The sequence below is a fragment of the Nyctereutes procyonoides genome, unplaced genomic scaffold, assembly GCF_905146905.1.
Source record: "Nyctereutes procyonoides isolate TBG_1078 unplaced genomic scaffold, NYPRO_anot_genome, whole genome shotgun sequence".
Classification (NCBI taxonomy): domain Eukaryota; kingdom Metazoa; phylum Chordata; class Mammalia; order Carnivora; family Canidae; genus Nyctereutes; species Nyctereutes procyonoides.
Window position 1 is genome coordinate 5,679,682 of NW_026575131.1, and position 16,384 is coordinate 5,696,065.

The 16,384-nt window shown below is 41.4% G+C and overlaps 1 protein-coding gene and 1 non-coding gene across 4 annotated transcripts in view; one reads left to right on the forward strand and one right to left on the reverse strand.

The window, feature by feature from the left end:
• Positions 1–16,384, reverse strand: part of IFT122 (intraflagellar transport 122) — a 70,094-nt gene that overhangs the window by 37,223 nt on the left and 16,487 nt on the right. For all 3 annotated transcript variants that reach the window (XM_055343020.1, XM_055343017.1, XM_055343021.1), the window contains exons 6-12: positions 15,481–15,547; positions 14,418–14,564; positions 11,148–11,223; positions 3,886–4,077; positions 3,588–3,726; positions 1,958–2,160; positions 900–1,037 (exon numbers count right to left, since the gene is read on the reverse strand). In XM_055343020.1, the coding sequence (XP_055198995.1) occupies positions 900–1,037; positions 1,958–2,160; positions 3,588–3,726; positions 3,886–4,077; positions 11,148–11,223; positions 14,418–14,564; positions 15,481–15,547 (962 nt within the window). The remainder of the gene's footprint in view (positions 1–899; positions 1,038–1,957; positions 2,161–3,587; positions 3,727–3,885; positions 4,078–11,147; positions 11,224–14,417; positions 14,565–15,480; positions 15,548–16,384) is intronic.
• On the forward strand, positions 7,406–7,511 carry LOC129522633 (U6 spliceosomal RNA). Its single transcript, XR_008666933.1, has one exon. It is a non-coding gene; the product is annotated as a U6 spliceosomal RNA (small nuclear RNA).

The window sequence follows — 16,384 nt, forward strand, 5'->3', positions numbered from 1 at the left end:
TGAGGCATTGTTCCCATGTGTAAAACCTAAGCCTCAGAGAGGCTAAGTGACCTGCCCATGGTCACAAAGCTAATGAGTAGCTAGGCATGAACATGACCCCAGGTCGACCTGCCCCCAAAGTTCACATTCTCAGGCCTCACACTGGAAGTGACAGCTGACTGTGAGAAAGAAGCAGACTTTTCACCCCTTTGGCATTGCTACTGTAAAGCCCCTACTAATTTCATACTCCATGACTTCTGTCCCCAGGAAAGGCCTGACAAGCTTCAGCCATCAGCCATCTGCTAGACAGCTTGGCTTTCAGGCTAATGTAGTTATATTTTCACTTTAAAATCTCCATGTATGTAGCTCACTTAGAACTTTTCTTATTTTGAGCAAAGAACACACACACAAATCTGTTTAACTTTGTATAACCTACATTTTCCACATTTATACAAGCAAAGGGCCCATTTTTCTTATAATATCTAGTAATAGCCTTACGACCGACGCCCTCTAAAACACAAGCTAGAACACACTGCCTTAATCCATTCATTGCCCTAAGAGGGATGTGACCTAAGAATGAGCTCTGCCTCCCTCCCTAGCAGGCCACTGAAACTATACCTCTAACAAATCTCCCATCTCTTAGGTGCCATTAAACCCACTACTCTACTCTATGGGCCGCCTAGAAGCCACAGTGCCAACCCTGCCAGAATGCAGCAAGCTCTAAGTCTAAGGGTCACTGCATCTTTGGCCTGAAGCTGTCCTCAAAAAAATAAAACTCTGGGTTGCCTTCCAATGTACCCATGGGGTGGAGGAAGACCTTTTTCCTGTCCCGGAGATACCATCTCAGGGTCATAATGACTCTAGTCCCTATGTGTGCATACAGTTTATCAGCCTGATGGGAGACATATGTGAGCACTCACCTGTCCATTCTTCAGGCCTACCAACAGACCTTCCCTTCCTGGAGGGCCACCAATCACCTTGATGTAGCGAATGAGAGACTCCATCTGCCACTCCCGTTCCTTCACTCCACTGAAGGACAAGCACTGTAGCCGTTTCTCCTAGAAAGCAAACCCAGCTCTTGTATGGATATTCAACAAAGTAAGTGTTCCCAGCCCTCCCAAGGACGTCTTCCTGCAAGTGAGGAATGAAAAATACCTACACAATCAGTGTCTGTTGAACCCTATCTAGTCCCCATGACTGGCATTATTCATTAATCCTTCACACAAGCCTTCACCACACAGCCCAGCTCAGTCTCACATCTTCTGTGCAGATCTCTGGGAAGCCACAGAGGCAGCATCCAAAAGCACACTTTTTTGCCACACCTATAACTTGTGATACCTCTAAACTGCTTGAAGTTCTAGACTTTCAGAGAGACTTTAATTGTATTTTCTATATAGTGATTTCTAAAGGGTTTCTTCCACTTTATCACTTCCAACAGGCCTACTTTTGTGAAACTAAATCCACCTCTACTTCCAAGAAAGATGCCGGGCTAGCTTTCCCTCAAAGTCTTTCCAAACTTCTCTCGGCATTGCCCTAGATGTTTTGTAGAAAGCTCTAAGTTGAGCTTAGAAACTCTTCAGAAAGTAAAACTTTCTTTACTATTTTTGAGTTGGTATTATACATTTTTTTGTTGTGTAACAGAAAGATATCATACACTTTTATGTGTATATGTTTAACAACAACAAAAATCAATCTTCATTTCTATCAGTGTATACTTTAAGTCATTAAAACATGTATAATCCTAGGATAACAAAGTGCTTTGCAATACAAAAAGGTATTCTCCAGGTTATGGTCCATGATTTTCCAGTAGAATCTAATTCTTCTAGATGTCAATAAAATGAAAGCAACGAACAGCTACTGAATTTGAAGGAAAGGGACTCGCTTCCTAGTGTTCAATTTTAAAATCATGAGTTGGGTACCCCATCCTTGGAGGAAACATGAAGAGGATTCAGCTCGATCCCTCCAACCTGCTGCCCACCTGGCAGAGGATGATGTGATCGGCACACACCACAAGGAGGTTGCATTCAAACTTCTTGACAATCTTCTCCTTCACCCGGTAATGCATATCTGACGAGTCGTCTGAATACAACTCATAGATGAGGATTTTCTCTGGCAGTTGGATAGCTAATCGATTTTTGTAAATGGCAATTTTCTTGACAAGCTCTTTGCATTTAATCCGAACTGTCAAAGAAAAAAACTTCAGCTCTAGCAAAAGATTGTTAAGTAAGGTAGAAGGCAGAGAAATTAAAAGCTGTCATTTACTTAATGTTACTGGCAATTAAAGGAGACACTCTTATCAAAAAATCTTTACAGAGTGTCTAATATGTACAATCAGCTCTACTAAACACTGGGATCCAAAGTCATACACAATCTTTGTGGTCCAAAGCTTACAACTGAGTACGGAAAGTGAAATTCTTAATACTACCATCACTTGCTGAATACAAGCTAAACTCTTCTGCATAGAATATATTGCCCCTGATGATCAGAAGTCCATCTGAACGATTATCTATGCCTCTAACCACTCCCCCGACCCACTACCCTCAACAACAGGGAATTGCATGTAGTTTCTGGTATATACTAGGCTCTCACACTCTAACTGCAGACTAGACGGAGAAAATGTCCCCAGAAGGGAAGTTGGGGAGCTGCCCAAGTGGCTATACCCTCACCAGCACAGCTGGAATCTTCAAACAGAGGTGGTCTCAGATGCCAGCTGAATCTGTAAGACAACACTCAATGTGTATCCCTACACACAGGCACTGGGCAGTGCGCTGTAGTCAGCGCATGTGTATGTGACTACACTTGAAATAAGTGGATCTTTAGCCCATTTTTTTTCTTCTTTTTTATGGGGGCGGGGGGGGGGCAGGCCTGCCTGCGGGCCCTCCTCACCCTGCCCCCGATCTTTAGCCCATTTAACCAGCATGGCAGGCAGCCCAGGTGGCTCAGCGGTTTAGCACCACCTTTGGCCCAGGGTGTGATCCTGGAGACCCAGGATCGAGTCCCACATCAGGCTCCCTGCATGGAGCCTGCTTCTCCCTCTGCCTGTGTCTCTGCCCCTCCCTCTCTCTCTCTCTCTCTCTCATCATCTTCTCAAAAATAAATATTTAAAAAATAAAATAAATAAATAAATAAATAAATAAATAAATCTTTAAAAAAATAATAACCAGCATGGCTACTTGGGTGGACAGTGGATGAAACTGAGGTTCAGATTGACTATGCTAGGCCTGGAGCTTGGATCTTCTGACTAAGCCTGTGGTGACCCACTGCTCCTGTTTACCCCTGGGGTAAGGACCCATCAGGAGGCAAGTGGAGATGAAATAGAGAGAAGCACACCAGTATATCCACACCAAAGGGGAAAGAAGTCCACAGGTCCTTTTTTTTTTTTTGGAGAGATAGTTTATTGCTTTCATTAGATTCTCAAAGACATCTACATCCTCCTCTTACTCTCAAAAAAAAAAAAAAAAGCAAGAACCAGTGGCCAGTGGTCCAACATATTTCCAAAACACTAAGGAGGAACATTTCCTATCATTTCGCTTGTCCTATCAGTAGCCCTCCCAATCTACTTCTCTTCCCAAAGGCCACAGGACAGAGGGGCCATACCTGCCTTTTACCTTTCTGTTCGGTGATCAGGTGCTGCACGATGACATCAGTCATGCTATCCCTGTATGCATACCGGTCCTTGTAGAGCCCATGGACAGTACTGAAAATAAGCTGGTAAAAGGAAATGGTGCCATCTTGGCAGCCTACGACCTGCAGGGAAAGAGAGTTGTTAATCCCCAGCTCGCTGAGAAGAAATAGTCTGCCCTCCTATTTGTGAGGAACAAATGTCAATGATCTGACTAGCTCTACATGGCTAATGTCTGTGCCTACTCAGGCAATGGCCCAACAGAATGAGCTTCCTCTTCTTACCACGTAGTTGGAGTCAGGTTTCACTTTACACGTCCACACCCAGGAGTTCTGCTCCCCAACAGTCCCAAGCCGCACTCCATCCTTGGTGAAAAGGGATACTTGCTTGTCTGACCCTCCCAGCAAAATGTACTCTCCTTTAGTGAAGTAGCTGAGGCAGCAGGGGTCAAAGTTCAGTGACCGATCCTTCCCAATCTGAGGAAAGAAAACACATACCAAGGGAAAAACCACTCCTGAATCCACAGTATTCAGAACACAATTTAGGGCTTTTCCTATCAACTTTATTTATTTATTTATTTATTTATTTGTTTATTTATTTATTTATTTATTTCCTATCAACTTTAATGAGGGATTGTCAAGAAGATAATCCCACCTCCTGTGGGATTCCATCATGAACACAGGCCAGCTTCCTCCCCTACACACAGCTGAATCCTCCACTACTAGGGTCGGCAGCATTTCCCCCAGGCCCACTAGCTGCTCCAGATATGTGTCTTAGATCCTCAGCAATCCAGATCCAGGGATTAGTCTTTCTCCCACAGGCCCTCCTCCATACACAGTCCTTGCAAGGGTTCAATGGTTCCCCTCAGCTTTCTTCTTCTCTTTTTTTTAAAGTATTTCATGAAGCCAAATATATCCAATTTAAAAAACTGTCCTTGGGGTGCCTGGGTAGCTCAGCAGTTAAGCATCTGCCTTTGGCTCAGGTTATGATCCCGGGTCCAGGGATCAAGTCCTGCATCAGGCTCACTGCAAGGAGCCTGCTTCTTCCTCTGCCTGTGTCTCTGCCTCTCTCTCTGTATCTCTCATGACTAAAGAAATAAAATCTTTAAATAAATAAATAACTCTCTATTCTGGAATTACAACCATCCTACTTCTCTTTATAACAACCTTATTGAAGTATTACATACTATGCAATCACTCATTTGAAGTATATAATTAATTGTGCAAACATTATCTCTAATTCAGAACATTTATATCATTCCAAAGAGAAACCACATACCTATTAGCTGTTGATCCCAATTCTCCTCTCTTTCCCTCCCCAGGCAACCACTAATCTGATTTCTCTTGTCTATAGATTTGCCTACTTTCAAGATTTCACATAAAAGGGACCACACAATTTGTGGCCTTTTGGGACCAATTCATTCACATTATAGCATATATCAAAAATTTCACTCCTTTTCATTGCTGAATAACATTCCATTACATGGATATAACACATTTTATTATCCATTCATCAGTTGGTGGCCACACCTAGTTTTTGACATTATGAATAATACTGCTATGGATATATGTGTATAAGTTTTTATGTGAACAGGTTTTCATCTCTCTTGGATATATATACCTAGGAGTGGAATTGCTGAATCTATAGTAACTTTATCTTTAACCTTCTGAGGAACTGCAGATTTTTTTCAAAGTAACTATGCCATTTTATATTTGTAACAGTAGTATATAAAGGTTCCAATTTCTCCATCCTAGTGGGTGTGGTTTTGATTTGCATTTCCCTGGTATCTAATAATGTTGAGAATCTTTTTATGTGCTTATTGGCACATGTATATCTTGTTTGGAGAAATGTCTATTCAAATCCTTTCTCCAATTTTGAATTGGGTTATCTCTTTATTACTGAATTGCAAGAGTTCTTTATATGTTCCAGATACATGTCCCTTATCAGATATATGATTTGTAAAAATTTCTCCAATTCTGTGAGTTGTCTTTTCAGTTTTGGGTGACACTAGGGTGAAGGTCAAACTCCTGAGATCAGCTCCCAAGAGCCTTTTCTCAGGCAAAATGAACATCTTATAGTTTGTTTGCCAAGCAGACCATGTTCTTTCAGGCCTCCACATCCTCACAAATGTTGTTCTCCACACCATCCCAGCCCCAGCCAAAAGTGTCTATCCTCTTCCTTCCTCTTCCCACCAAGTGTCATCTCCTACAAAAAAAAAAAAAAAAAAAAAAAAAAAAAATCCCCCAATCTCTCTGCCCCACCCAAGGCCATTTAGTGCCCGTTCCTCTGTGCTCCCCTGGCCCTGTGCTCACCTCTCCCACAGCACTTCTCTCACTGCTCTATAGTTACAGGTTTAATTTGATGTCCCCAACTCCCCTTACTACTCGTTAAAGCCCAAGCTCCTTATTGTCACTGAAGATTTTTTGCCACCCCTGAAGGAGCTTTTTGTGAATAAAAATATTATTTATGATTATCATTATTAAACTATAGTTTATTAAAGAATTCTAAAACCCTGGTTTCTCATTAAGTTTTTAAGTTCAATTTAGAAATATTTTCCTATTTATAAGTATGACAAAAGTAAACAACATTGAAAGGGGGAATTTATCATTTACTGAATTAAATTTTGAACAGACTTTAAAATCCCTTAGTATTGGGGCACCTGGGTGGCACAGTCGATTAAGCATCCTACTCTTGGTTTCGGCTCAGGTCTGATCTCAGGGTTGTTAGGCTCTGCACTCAGCCTGGAGTCTGCTTGGGTTTCTCTCTCCCTCGCCCTCTGACTCTACCCTTCCCCCTGCCCCATGCTTGCTCTCTCTGCTCTCTCTCTCTCAAATAAAGAAATAAACCTTTAAAAAATGAAAAGAAAATCCCTTAGTGTCATTTACAACTTAGTTGATTCCCTTAAATTAATTTAAACAATTATTCATTTCATAATTCAATTTTTCTTTATAAGAATTTTAAATGCCTAACAACCAAACTTCCCCTAGTACTTATAAAATGATAGTAAATCTAGTAAGAAAACTAAAAAAAAAATCCTATGAATCATGACATGGAAGGCTTGCAGGTTCTGGTAACAAACAGCTCACTAATTCCTATTGGGCCAACTTTCCTGCAGGTAATAACTATAAACTCTGGACTAACTATAAATGACAATCACGTGAAGGCACTAGAGAGCAACCATAAGCAGACAAAAACTGAAGACACGTGGGCATTTGGAACAATGGACTGGTACTAGGTGAATTTCTCACTTTTTAAGGGCTTTTTGCCTAAGGGCAGGCCCTATCAGCACCCTGCTGGATGAACACAGAATTTGGAGTGGCCACAACAGCCTGAAAATGAGGTGAAAAATCCCAGAAAAGAGACAGATGCAGAGGGAGGAAAGAAAGCCAAAATTCTGAACGTACACTCTGTTGAATATCTAGAACTCTTTGAATGACACACATGTGGGGTAGAATGCTAAGCAGCTTAGCAAGGCTAAAGAACTCAATAGAGATTTCAGTGGTTGCTCATACTGAAAAGATGGAGTTTGAACTCTGAACCCAGCAAAGTTAACTACCTGTTTTTTTTGTTTTTGTTTTTGTTTTTTTTTTAAACTACTACAGGAGTACCTGGGTGGTTCGGTCAGTTAAGCATCTGCCTTCAGCTCAGGTCATGATCTCACGGTCCTGGGACTGAGCCCCACATTGGGCTCTCTGCTCAGTGGTGAGTCTACTTCTCCCTCTCCCTCTGTGATCACTCTCACTCTCTCTCAAAAAAATAAAAAATAAAATAAAATCTTAAAAATAAATAAATAACCCAACTATAGTGCTTCTTCAGCAGTACACATACTAAAATTAGAACAATATAGAGAAGATTAGCATGGCCCCTGCACAAGGATGACACTCAAATTCATGAAGTATTCTGTATTTAAAAAAAAAGAAAAAAAAAACTACACAATAATCTTCAGAGGAACATGACAGAAATGAATCTCTATGATGTATCATTTAAAATGTCCAGAATACGGCAGCCCCGGTGGTGCAGCAGTTTGGTGCCGCCTGCAGTCCAGGGCGTGATCCTGGAGACTCTGGATCGAGTCCCACGTCAGGCTTCCTGTATGGAGCCTGCTTTTCCCTCTGCCTGTGTCTCTGCCTCTCTCTGTCTCTACGAATAAATAAAATCTTTAAAAAATAAAAAATAAATAAAAAATAAAATGTCCAGAATATAACCCTAAACTCCAAAAGGCAGAAAAATGTGAACCATATTCAAGAGAAAAGACAATTAGTAGACATTGACCCCCAAGATAATTCAGATAGGAATTAGCAGATGAATATTTTAAAATAGCTATTATAACTACAGTCAAGGACATAAAGGAAAATATTCCTATAATGAATAGACAAATAGGAAAAAAAGAACCAAATGGAAATCTAGAACTGAAAAATGCAATAACTGAAACAAAAATTCACTAAAAGGGCTTAACAGAAATATTACAGATGACAGAAGAGTCAATGCAACGGAAGACTGAAATAAAAGATTTAAGAAATGAACAGGGCCTCAGTGACTTGGAAAACAATACCAAAAGGTCTAACATGTAATTGGAGACCCAGAAGGATAGTAGAGAATGAAGAAGAAAAATTATTTGAATAACAAAAAAATTATTCCACATTTGGTGAAAGAATAAAGATATGTGTATAGATTCAAGAAGATCAGTAACTATCCCCCACTCTACCCTAAGCCAGAAAATATAATGAATCTCTTTAACATTCTAATATTACTTAGGTACTTACTAAAAATGTCTTATACTTTTCAATTAGAAATCGGATGTGTAAAATTAATTACTCAATTACATCTTTTAAATGGTCATCACAAGACTGATCTGATAGATATTCTAATATGGATTCCAGTACCAGTCTGCCTGGGTTCTAAACCAGAGCTAGCCACTACTCTGCATGGCTTTGGGCAGTTATTGAACCTCTCTGTGCCTCAATTTTTTAACATGTAAGGTGGTGATTATAATACATACCTCACAGAGTTATAACCAAGATTAAGAGTTAACCTTGTAGAGTCTATATAATGCCTAAAATTCAATAAATGTTAGTGATTATCATTAATCCAGATACCCTTAAACATTACAAACACTTAAAATGCCAAAATACACAAATTATGCCTAATTATACCTAATACAAAAGTATAGTCTTGATTTACTTCATCATATTTTTTTTGTATTTTTTTTATTGGAGTTCGATTTCCCAACATATAGTATAACACCCAGTGCTCATCCCATCAAGTGCCCCCCTCAGTGCCCATCACCCAGTCATCCCATCCTCCTGCCCACCTCTCCTTCCACTACCCCTTGTTCGTTTCCCAGAGTTAGGAGTCTCTCATGTTCTATCACCTTCTATCACCCTCTCTGATATTTCCCACTCATTTTTTCTCCTGTCCCCTTTAATCCCTTTCACTATTTTTTATATTATACTATATTTAATTCTAAATCTTCCCAGATTTAAAAGGCACCCAACTAAGGAAACAATTTTATTGTCCCAAACTAGTTGTCTTATCTCAGCAGAGTGAGATTGCTTATCATTCAAAAACTCTGGGCCACACTATGAACTTTAGTGCTATATATGTGCAAGATATTGCCATGGCACTGACCACCAGATCAGGTTCTTTTTCATTTTCACTATAGCAATAAGACTCCATTCCTTCCCTTATCGTGTGGTTATTTGTTTCCAAGAACTAGCAAGACCCATACCCAGTGCCTTGTACACAACAGATGTGCCAATAAGTGTTTGTTGAATGATGATATACACAAATTAAGTAAATGAACAGATAGGCCAGGGCTAGATACAAGAAAATTAAAAGTGCGAGCTTGGGGAAATCAGCCGTGGAAGGAAACTCAGAAGACATCTCACTATCTACCTTTATCTTTTCTTTACTCAGCTACACAAAAAAATGACCAATGAGGTAGAAAAGAAATGGCCTTAAAGCTGGGCTACACATAACTGAAACCCCTCCTTTCTAGCAGGACATGTTTTGAGAAATAAAGATATTGTTTTTTTTTTTTAATTTTTTTAATTTTTATTTATTTATGATAGTCACAGAGAGAGAGGGAGAGAGGCAGAGACATAGGCAGAGGGAGAAGCAGGCTCCATGCACCAGGAGCCTGACGTGGGACTCGATCCTGGATCTCCAGGATCACGCCCTGGGCCAAAGGCAGGCGCTAAACCACTGCGCCACCCAGGGATCCCAAATAAAGATATTGTTAAACAAAAGGCTCCACTGAACAGACTGTATTTCTCAGCTGCTTGCTATGGTACCTAAGCCATCCCCACCACCTTCACTTTAATACTTGGTGTCTCCTGCCTAGCAGGGTTTCCTCTACCAGGTTCTTTTTTTTTTTTTTTTTTTTTTTATGATAGTCACAGAGAGAGAGAGAGAGAGAGAGAGAGAGAGAGGCAGAGACACAGGCAGAGGGAGAAGCAGGCTCCATGCACCGGGAGCCCGACGTGGGATTCGATCCCGGATCTCCAGGATCGCGCCCTGGGCCAAAGGCAGGCGCCAAACCGCTGCGCCACCCAGGGATCCCCCTCTACCAGGTTCTATTTTAATCTACCCTCCATAGATACAAGGAATTTTTCTGAAACAGGAATCTGATTAAGTCACTCTCCGCCTAAATCGATGGCTCTTAAATACTTATAGTATATGAAGTTCAAACTCCTAATTCACACAACTCAGGTCCTTTAGAATCAAGTACCCATCCATCTTCCTTTCTAGTTCCATCTTTTGTCTATAATTCTTGGGATCCAGTCACTCTGAATAACCCACTGTTCCCTGACTTGACATGTATCTTCATTCTTCCCTGCCTTTGCAGATGCTGTTTCCTCTGCCTGAAACACTATTCCCAATGTCCTCTGCCTAGCAAACTCCAATTTATCTTGTTCAAAGGTCATCTCTACAAAATCTCCCACTTCTACCAAGCAGTGATGATATCCTCTTTTGTGTCCCTATAACAATCTACCTGTACATCTCCTTAAGATGCCATGTATCATGCTGCACTGGGGCTAATGGCTATCAACTGTGCCCCTACCAGCCTTTGAGCTTTCACACAGCAGAGGCATTAACAGCTCTGTCAGTAGCCCCTGGCATAGATGAAGTGCTGGCCTAAGTGGGTGCTCATTAATGTTTGTAGAATGCATAAAGCAAATAAAGGAAAACAAAGTCATAATGAAGACTAAGGCTTTAGAATCAGAACAGGCTGGGTTCCAATCTCAGGTGTCACTATTTACTAGCTGTGTAGGACCTTGGGTATAATTTTTATATCACTGCTCTGAGTCTTGCCTACTCATTTCTAAAAAGTTGATAACCAATATACCTACTTCACAGGATCTGTAAGAATTAAATGAGATAAAGTATGCAAAACACTGAGCACAGTACCTGGTACTAAGGGCTCAATAAACAGGGGCTAACAATTATAAAAGTATAATTACTAATAATCCCTGAAAGTGAAAAGAGATTATAAAAGACATGACCAAAACTGTATTTCCCACTAGGTTTGGATAGAGCTACATACCTGTTTTCCACTCAGTTGGTAGAAGGAGAGCTTCTGTCCCCAATCAGCTACAGCCAGGATGTCATTATGTTCCTCTCTAATCAACAGAAGACAAAAGAGGTTATGTGGAGTCATGGCCTACTGATAACTGCAGCCCTAAAGGTTTAACAAACAACAGGAAAAAGAAAGCACTAGCCATACTGTCAGATTGCCAAATATTATACAGCAATACTGTATTCCAAAGTTGTAATGTGGGCCAAAAGTTGTAATGTGGCCAAAAGTTGTAATGTGGGCCAACCCATCAATCAGTCCAGTGGAATGATACAAGGTGATCCTCCTGGGACCTTTTATTTCACTGAATACCCTACTATGGGGCTCTGCCACAGTGAAGAGGCTAAACCCCTCATTTCAAAGCTTCCTAAGAGCAGTGCTAAGAGCAAGGTTAGAGAAACAAGAGGGCTTTTTACTTTTGTACTATAAAATGTGGGGAGATGATGGATAAATAAGTCCAAAGCAGTGGAAAGCCATGAGTTGTCTGATTTTTTAACGGACAGAGGGGAAGCTGGCTTGCTCTTCCTGAAGAAGGAAAATCAACACCTCAAGCTAAGTTGTCTCACAGCTGGGGTTCTCAAACAGGTGAAATAGTTTCTGATTGGAATTAATAAAATATAATGGGCTCTCTGAAGACCAACAATAGTCTTTGAAACTGAGTACCTATCAGGATCAGTACCTTGGGACTAGGGCTTTAGGACTAGCACACAGGAGAAACCTCTTCAGCTGAGGCTGGGGATCAAGCAACTTGGGAATCTAGTTCAAGAGAGAGACATTCCCAGCCCTTGAGACCTGGTCTTACTCTACTTAATATTGCCTCCTCTTTCTTTATTAATTCAAGCTTTTCAAGCCCAGGGCCTATTGTCATCTGGTAACACCCATAAGATATGCAGGCAAGTCAGGCAGGGTGCAGCCTCTTCTGCAAAACACAGCCACAGGTGGACACTGGCAAATATAGGCACTAATTCACAACTAAGGGAAAAAGGACAAAGAGGGAGAGGGAGGGATATTAACAGGAAGAGACCTACAGGTGAACTCTGTATGATTTGCACTGAGGTCCAAACACAATCCACGAATCCAGCCCATGGTAAGCCTCCTAACGGAGGCCATATACATTAGCTGGATTGGTGGTTTTTTCCAACCTCTTTTTTCCCCTTTTCCTTTTTTATTCATGGCAGTGGGGCTCTTTACCAAAACAAAAACTCATGTCAAGCAATAAAAGGGACTGTTCTGGTTGAAGCACAGATATGGATCTGAGGCCTACCTTTTCCTACTATCCTTGTCCCCCACTTCCACCTCCTTCTTACAAGGAACCCCAGGCACCATAGAGCAGTTTGAAAATTCCCAAGCTGGATCATTTTTGCCCAATCAGAACATCCTGGCTCCCCCAGGTCTCCTCACTCCAGTCTGCCAACGTTTTCCTTATAAGTAAACTCAATCAAAAAGAAGAAAGAATGCCTAGGCAGCCAGGATTTGGGCGTGACAATTGTGTATAAGGCAAGGGCTTCCTCTCTGGTACATGTCCTATCAAATGCAAGGTAAAGTACAGGGGAATAATCTAAGAAAGGTGTCCAGTAACACAGAAAGTGTTCAATGAACTATGGTGTAGCCACACAGCATACTCTATGCAGGTATTAAAAATAATGTTTTTAAAGGACCACTAATGTTACCAGAAAGAATTCACTTTATGATGGTCAAGTGGGAAGAAAAGAAGGCTGGAGATATTTAGTTAATCATATGAACACACTAAAAGACTGAAGGGAAATACACTAAAATGCTAGCGATGGTTCCCTCATAGGATAGGGTTTTACAGAAAAGTTGAACTTTCTCCTTTAGACTTTTCAGCAATCCCTAAATTTCCCAAAGAATAATTGTATGACAAGCTATAAGGTGTTCCCCCTTGTTGGAGGAGCTTTCACCAACAATTCCCCCAACCCCACTTAGAATGGAGCTTCAGAGCAGTGTCTGCCCTGGCAGGTCTACGCTGGGGCCTGGACCCCTCCAAGGAGGGTTCTTGCTCCTCGGGACACACTCACGAGTTGTCGTCCCTGGGACTGTCGTCCTCTTCCTCTGGCTCTTCCTCCTCTGCCTCACTACCCTGACTACTGTACACTGCTGACTTCAGAGTGGAAGGGATTTCCTGAAAATATCTGTTGACAATGACTTCCTCGGCATCCTCATTTTCTCTGTTCATCCAGAAACTCTCCCATCGGCTGTAGACAGTAAGTGGTTGTTCACAATCACATTGCCTCGAACTGCACTAAAGCTATAATTTCAAAACCTGTCAAGGAGTCCCTGAACCCTGCCCGGAAGAGGATAGCAACCAGGTACATTGGGCATCCTGCTTCTCATGAATTAAAAATGGTACCCTGAAGCCACAGAGTCATCTTGTGGCCACAAAATCAAACAGCAGGAACTCTGGGGTAGGCTAATGGCCTTTGAAGGCATTAGACATGCATGGTATAGCCCTGGGCTGGACACAATTATTCAGGAAGAAGCATAATAATCTGGTGTAAGAAAGGCAATGGAATCAAATAATCTTCTAAATCAAGTAGGTACCACCTGTAAAATGACATTGGGCTGGTAAACAATTAAGTCCTTTACCTTCAGAGGACTCTGTGGGGGATACTAGAAATTTAGTATTAAAGGATTATACAAAGAGCACCGAAAGCTTTTAGTCTACCTTTAAAGTCACACAGGCAAAGGATGGAAATGTGTGTAAGGTTTGAGAAGGTAGATGCCAATTGTCTGAGGAACTAATAGGCTTTGGGGACATTTCTAGACTTAATTTTTACTTTTTTGGCAAGGGTGGCAAAAAAGGCTCATGAAATAGGTATTTATTATTCAGTGGGCACATGTTCTGCCCAGACTTGGAGGGAAGAAATGAAAAAAAAGACCAAAATAAATAGCAAAGAAGTGTGCTATTAACTCATAAAGAAATGGGCTCTCTATAGCACGCGTGCACGCGCACACACACACGCACGCGCATGCACACAGAGTTTGGGCTGACCTAGATAGTTCATCTGCTTAGCTAAAATCTCTGGGATTCATTCCAAAACTCAAGATGGGCTCTTAAAACATTCCATTCAAATGGAATGGGTTCCAAAACAGATCAGTCAAATGGAATGAGAAGGTTTTGAATGGAGGGAGACCTTAGGAAGACAGAAAGAACTCAGCCTGTGGAGAAAGCCCTTTTTCTCAGTAATATCTGTCCTAGAAGGAGGACAGCTATAAGATTACCTTGAAGGGCTCCAGCAGATGGACCATATCGGGGAGAGGGAGCCCCCGGGCCGCTCGATCTTCACTTTCTCCTCACCATTTTTATTCCGTATGCTGATGATCCCATTGAACATCCCCAGAGCCAAGTACTGGCCATCATTTGTCCAGCTATTCATACAACCAACAGAGGGCATAGGGAGAGGGAAAGGAACACACAGAAGATAAAACCAGTGAGGATGATGTGTTGTTGAAATACAGTCTGATGAGGCAGCAATGGCAGGCCCATCCTGATGCAAAAATCAGAGGACCAAACTTCAAACCCCATTTATTTTTAGAATCAACAGTGAGATGTGAAGGCAATAGTACTGTTTTCTGAGCTCCCACAGCTTTCCGTACATACTTCCATGGTAGCCCCTAGCTACCCACATCTGCTGCACCAGCCTCTATTCCCCACTCACCATTTCAACCTCCTCCCACTTCAAGTGTCTTGGTGTATTCCTAGCCTCTCAAATAGGTAGGTGCTTAATAGATATTGAATGAAAGAAAGGCCACATTCAGAAGCTGCACAGCCAGAATAGCTACCACTTATAGAATCTCTACGGTATGTCAGGCACTGTGCTGCTTGCTTTACACTCCTTAGTTTGTGTGTATTTCATAGCAGCCCTAACAAGTCAGTATTTTTATCCCCATTTATCAAATGAGGAAGCTCCTAAGGTCACAGAGCCCATCAGTGACTGAATTTGGATTCAGATCCAGGTCTAGTATCAAATCCTATGGTTTCTCTAGCATACATGCTGCCTAAACAAGGACAGCCTTGCACCTCCAGAAAACCTCCACTGAGTGCAGCTTCTGGCTGAGGAGGCTTGTTGCTAGATAATTGCAAGAAGGCAACCTGTAGCTCTCTTTTGCTTGATGGTCAAAGGCATGGATCCTTCCCATCAAGGAGACCAGAAAAGAAAATACAGGGGCCCAAGCCACCCAGATCACATAAGACCTTTTCCCACTGTGTAAATTAACTGGAGTTTGAGAGTCTATTTGGGAGGAGGGAACATAAAACCTACTTTCAGAGCTGCTCTTAACTCACCTGCAGCAGGTGATCTTGCTACTGGATTTGTGCTTGGAGACGGACTTCTGTTCAGGAGACCACAAGCCTTCAACACAAAATAATATAAAAGAAGATATACTGGATGGAGTATTACTCAGCAATAGAAAGGAATGAACTATTGAGAACCTCCAGGGCTTTATGCTGAGTGAAACAAGCCAATCTCAAAAAGTCATGTACTATATGATTCCATTTTATAACATTCCCAAAATGGCAAAATTCCATCAATATGGAGAACAGCTTAATGGTTACCAGATGCCACGGGTTAGGGAATAACAGGAGGAGGATGGTAATAAAGGAGTGTATGTACGGCTTTATGGTAATCTACACAAGTGATCAAAGGACAGAACTGAATATACACATTGTGCCAGTTTCCTGGTAGACTTCTCTACCATCTTTGCAACTGACAGAGAATCTATAATTATTTCAAAAGAAAAAAAAAAGGATAGATTGCTGAATTTCTAGCCAACTTTTCAGAGCATTAACTCAAAGAAATGGCAATTTCACAGTTCTTAACTATTACATTGCAACCAGAGTTCAAATGTATGAACTTAGCATTTGAAGTAATGATTGCTGCTTCTGGAAAATCAGTTTCCTCTCCCAGGCCTCACCCACAGCACATGATCCTGTCCAGGCTGTGCTTTGTCTAAGGCACACTAGCCACTTCTGGCTTGCTCCCTCCTGCTAGTGGCTCACTGCCCTACAACAGGTGTATGTCTAGGCAACATGAACAAATTCTACTCTTTGCCTGAGCCATGAAGTACGATCAAAAAGGTAAATCTAGGGCAATAATGTATTTACATAGCAAAGTGCAACATCAAGCAAGCTATTTGTTTCTCCCCTCCCCCTGGTCTAGAATGCCTCCCCTAAATATTTCAACCTGTGT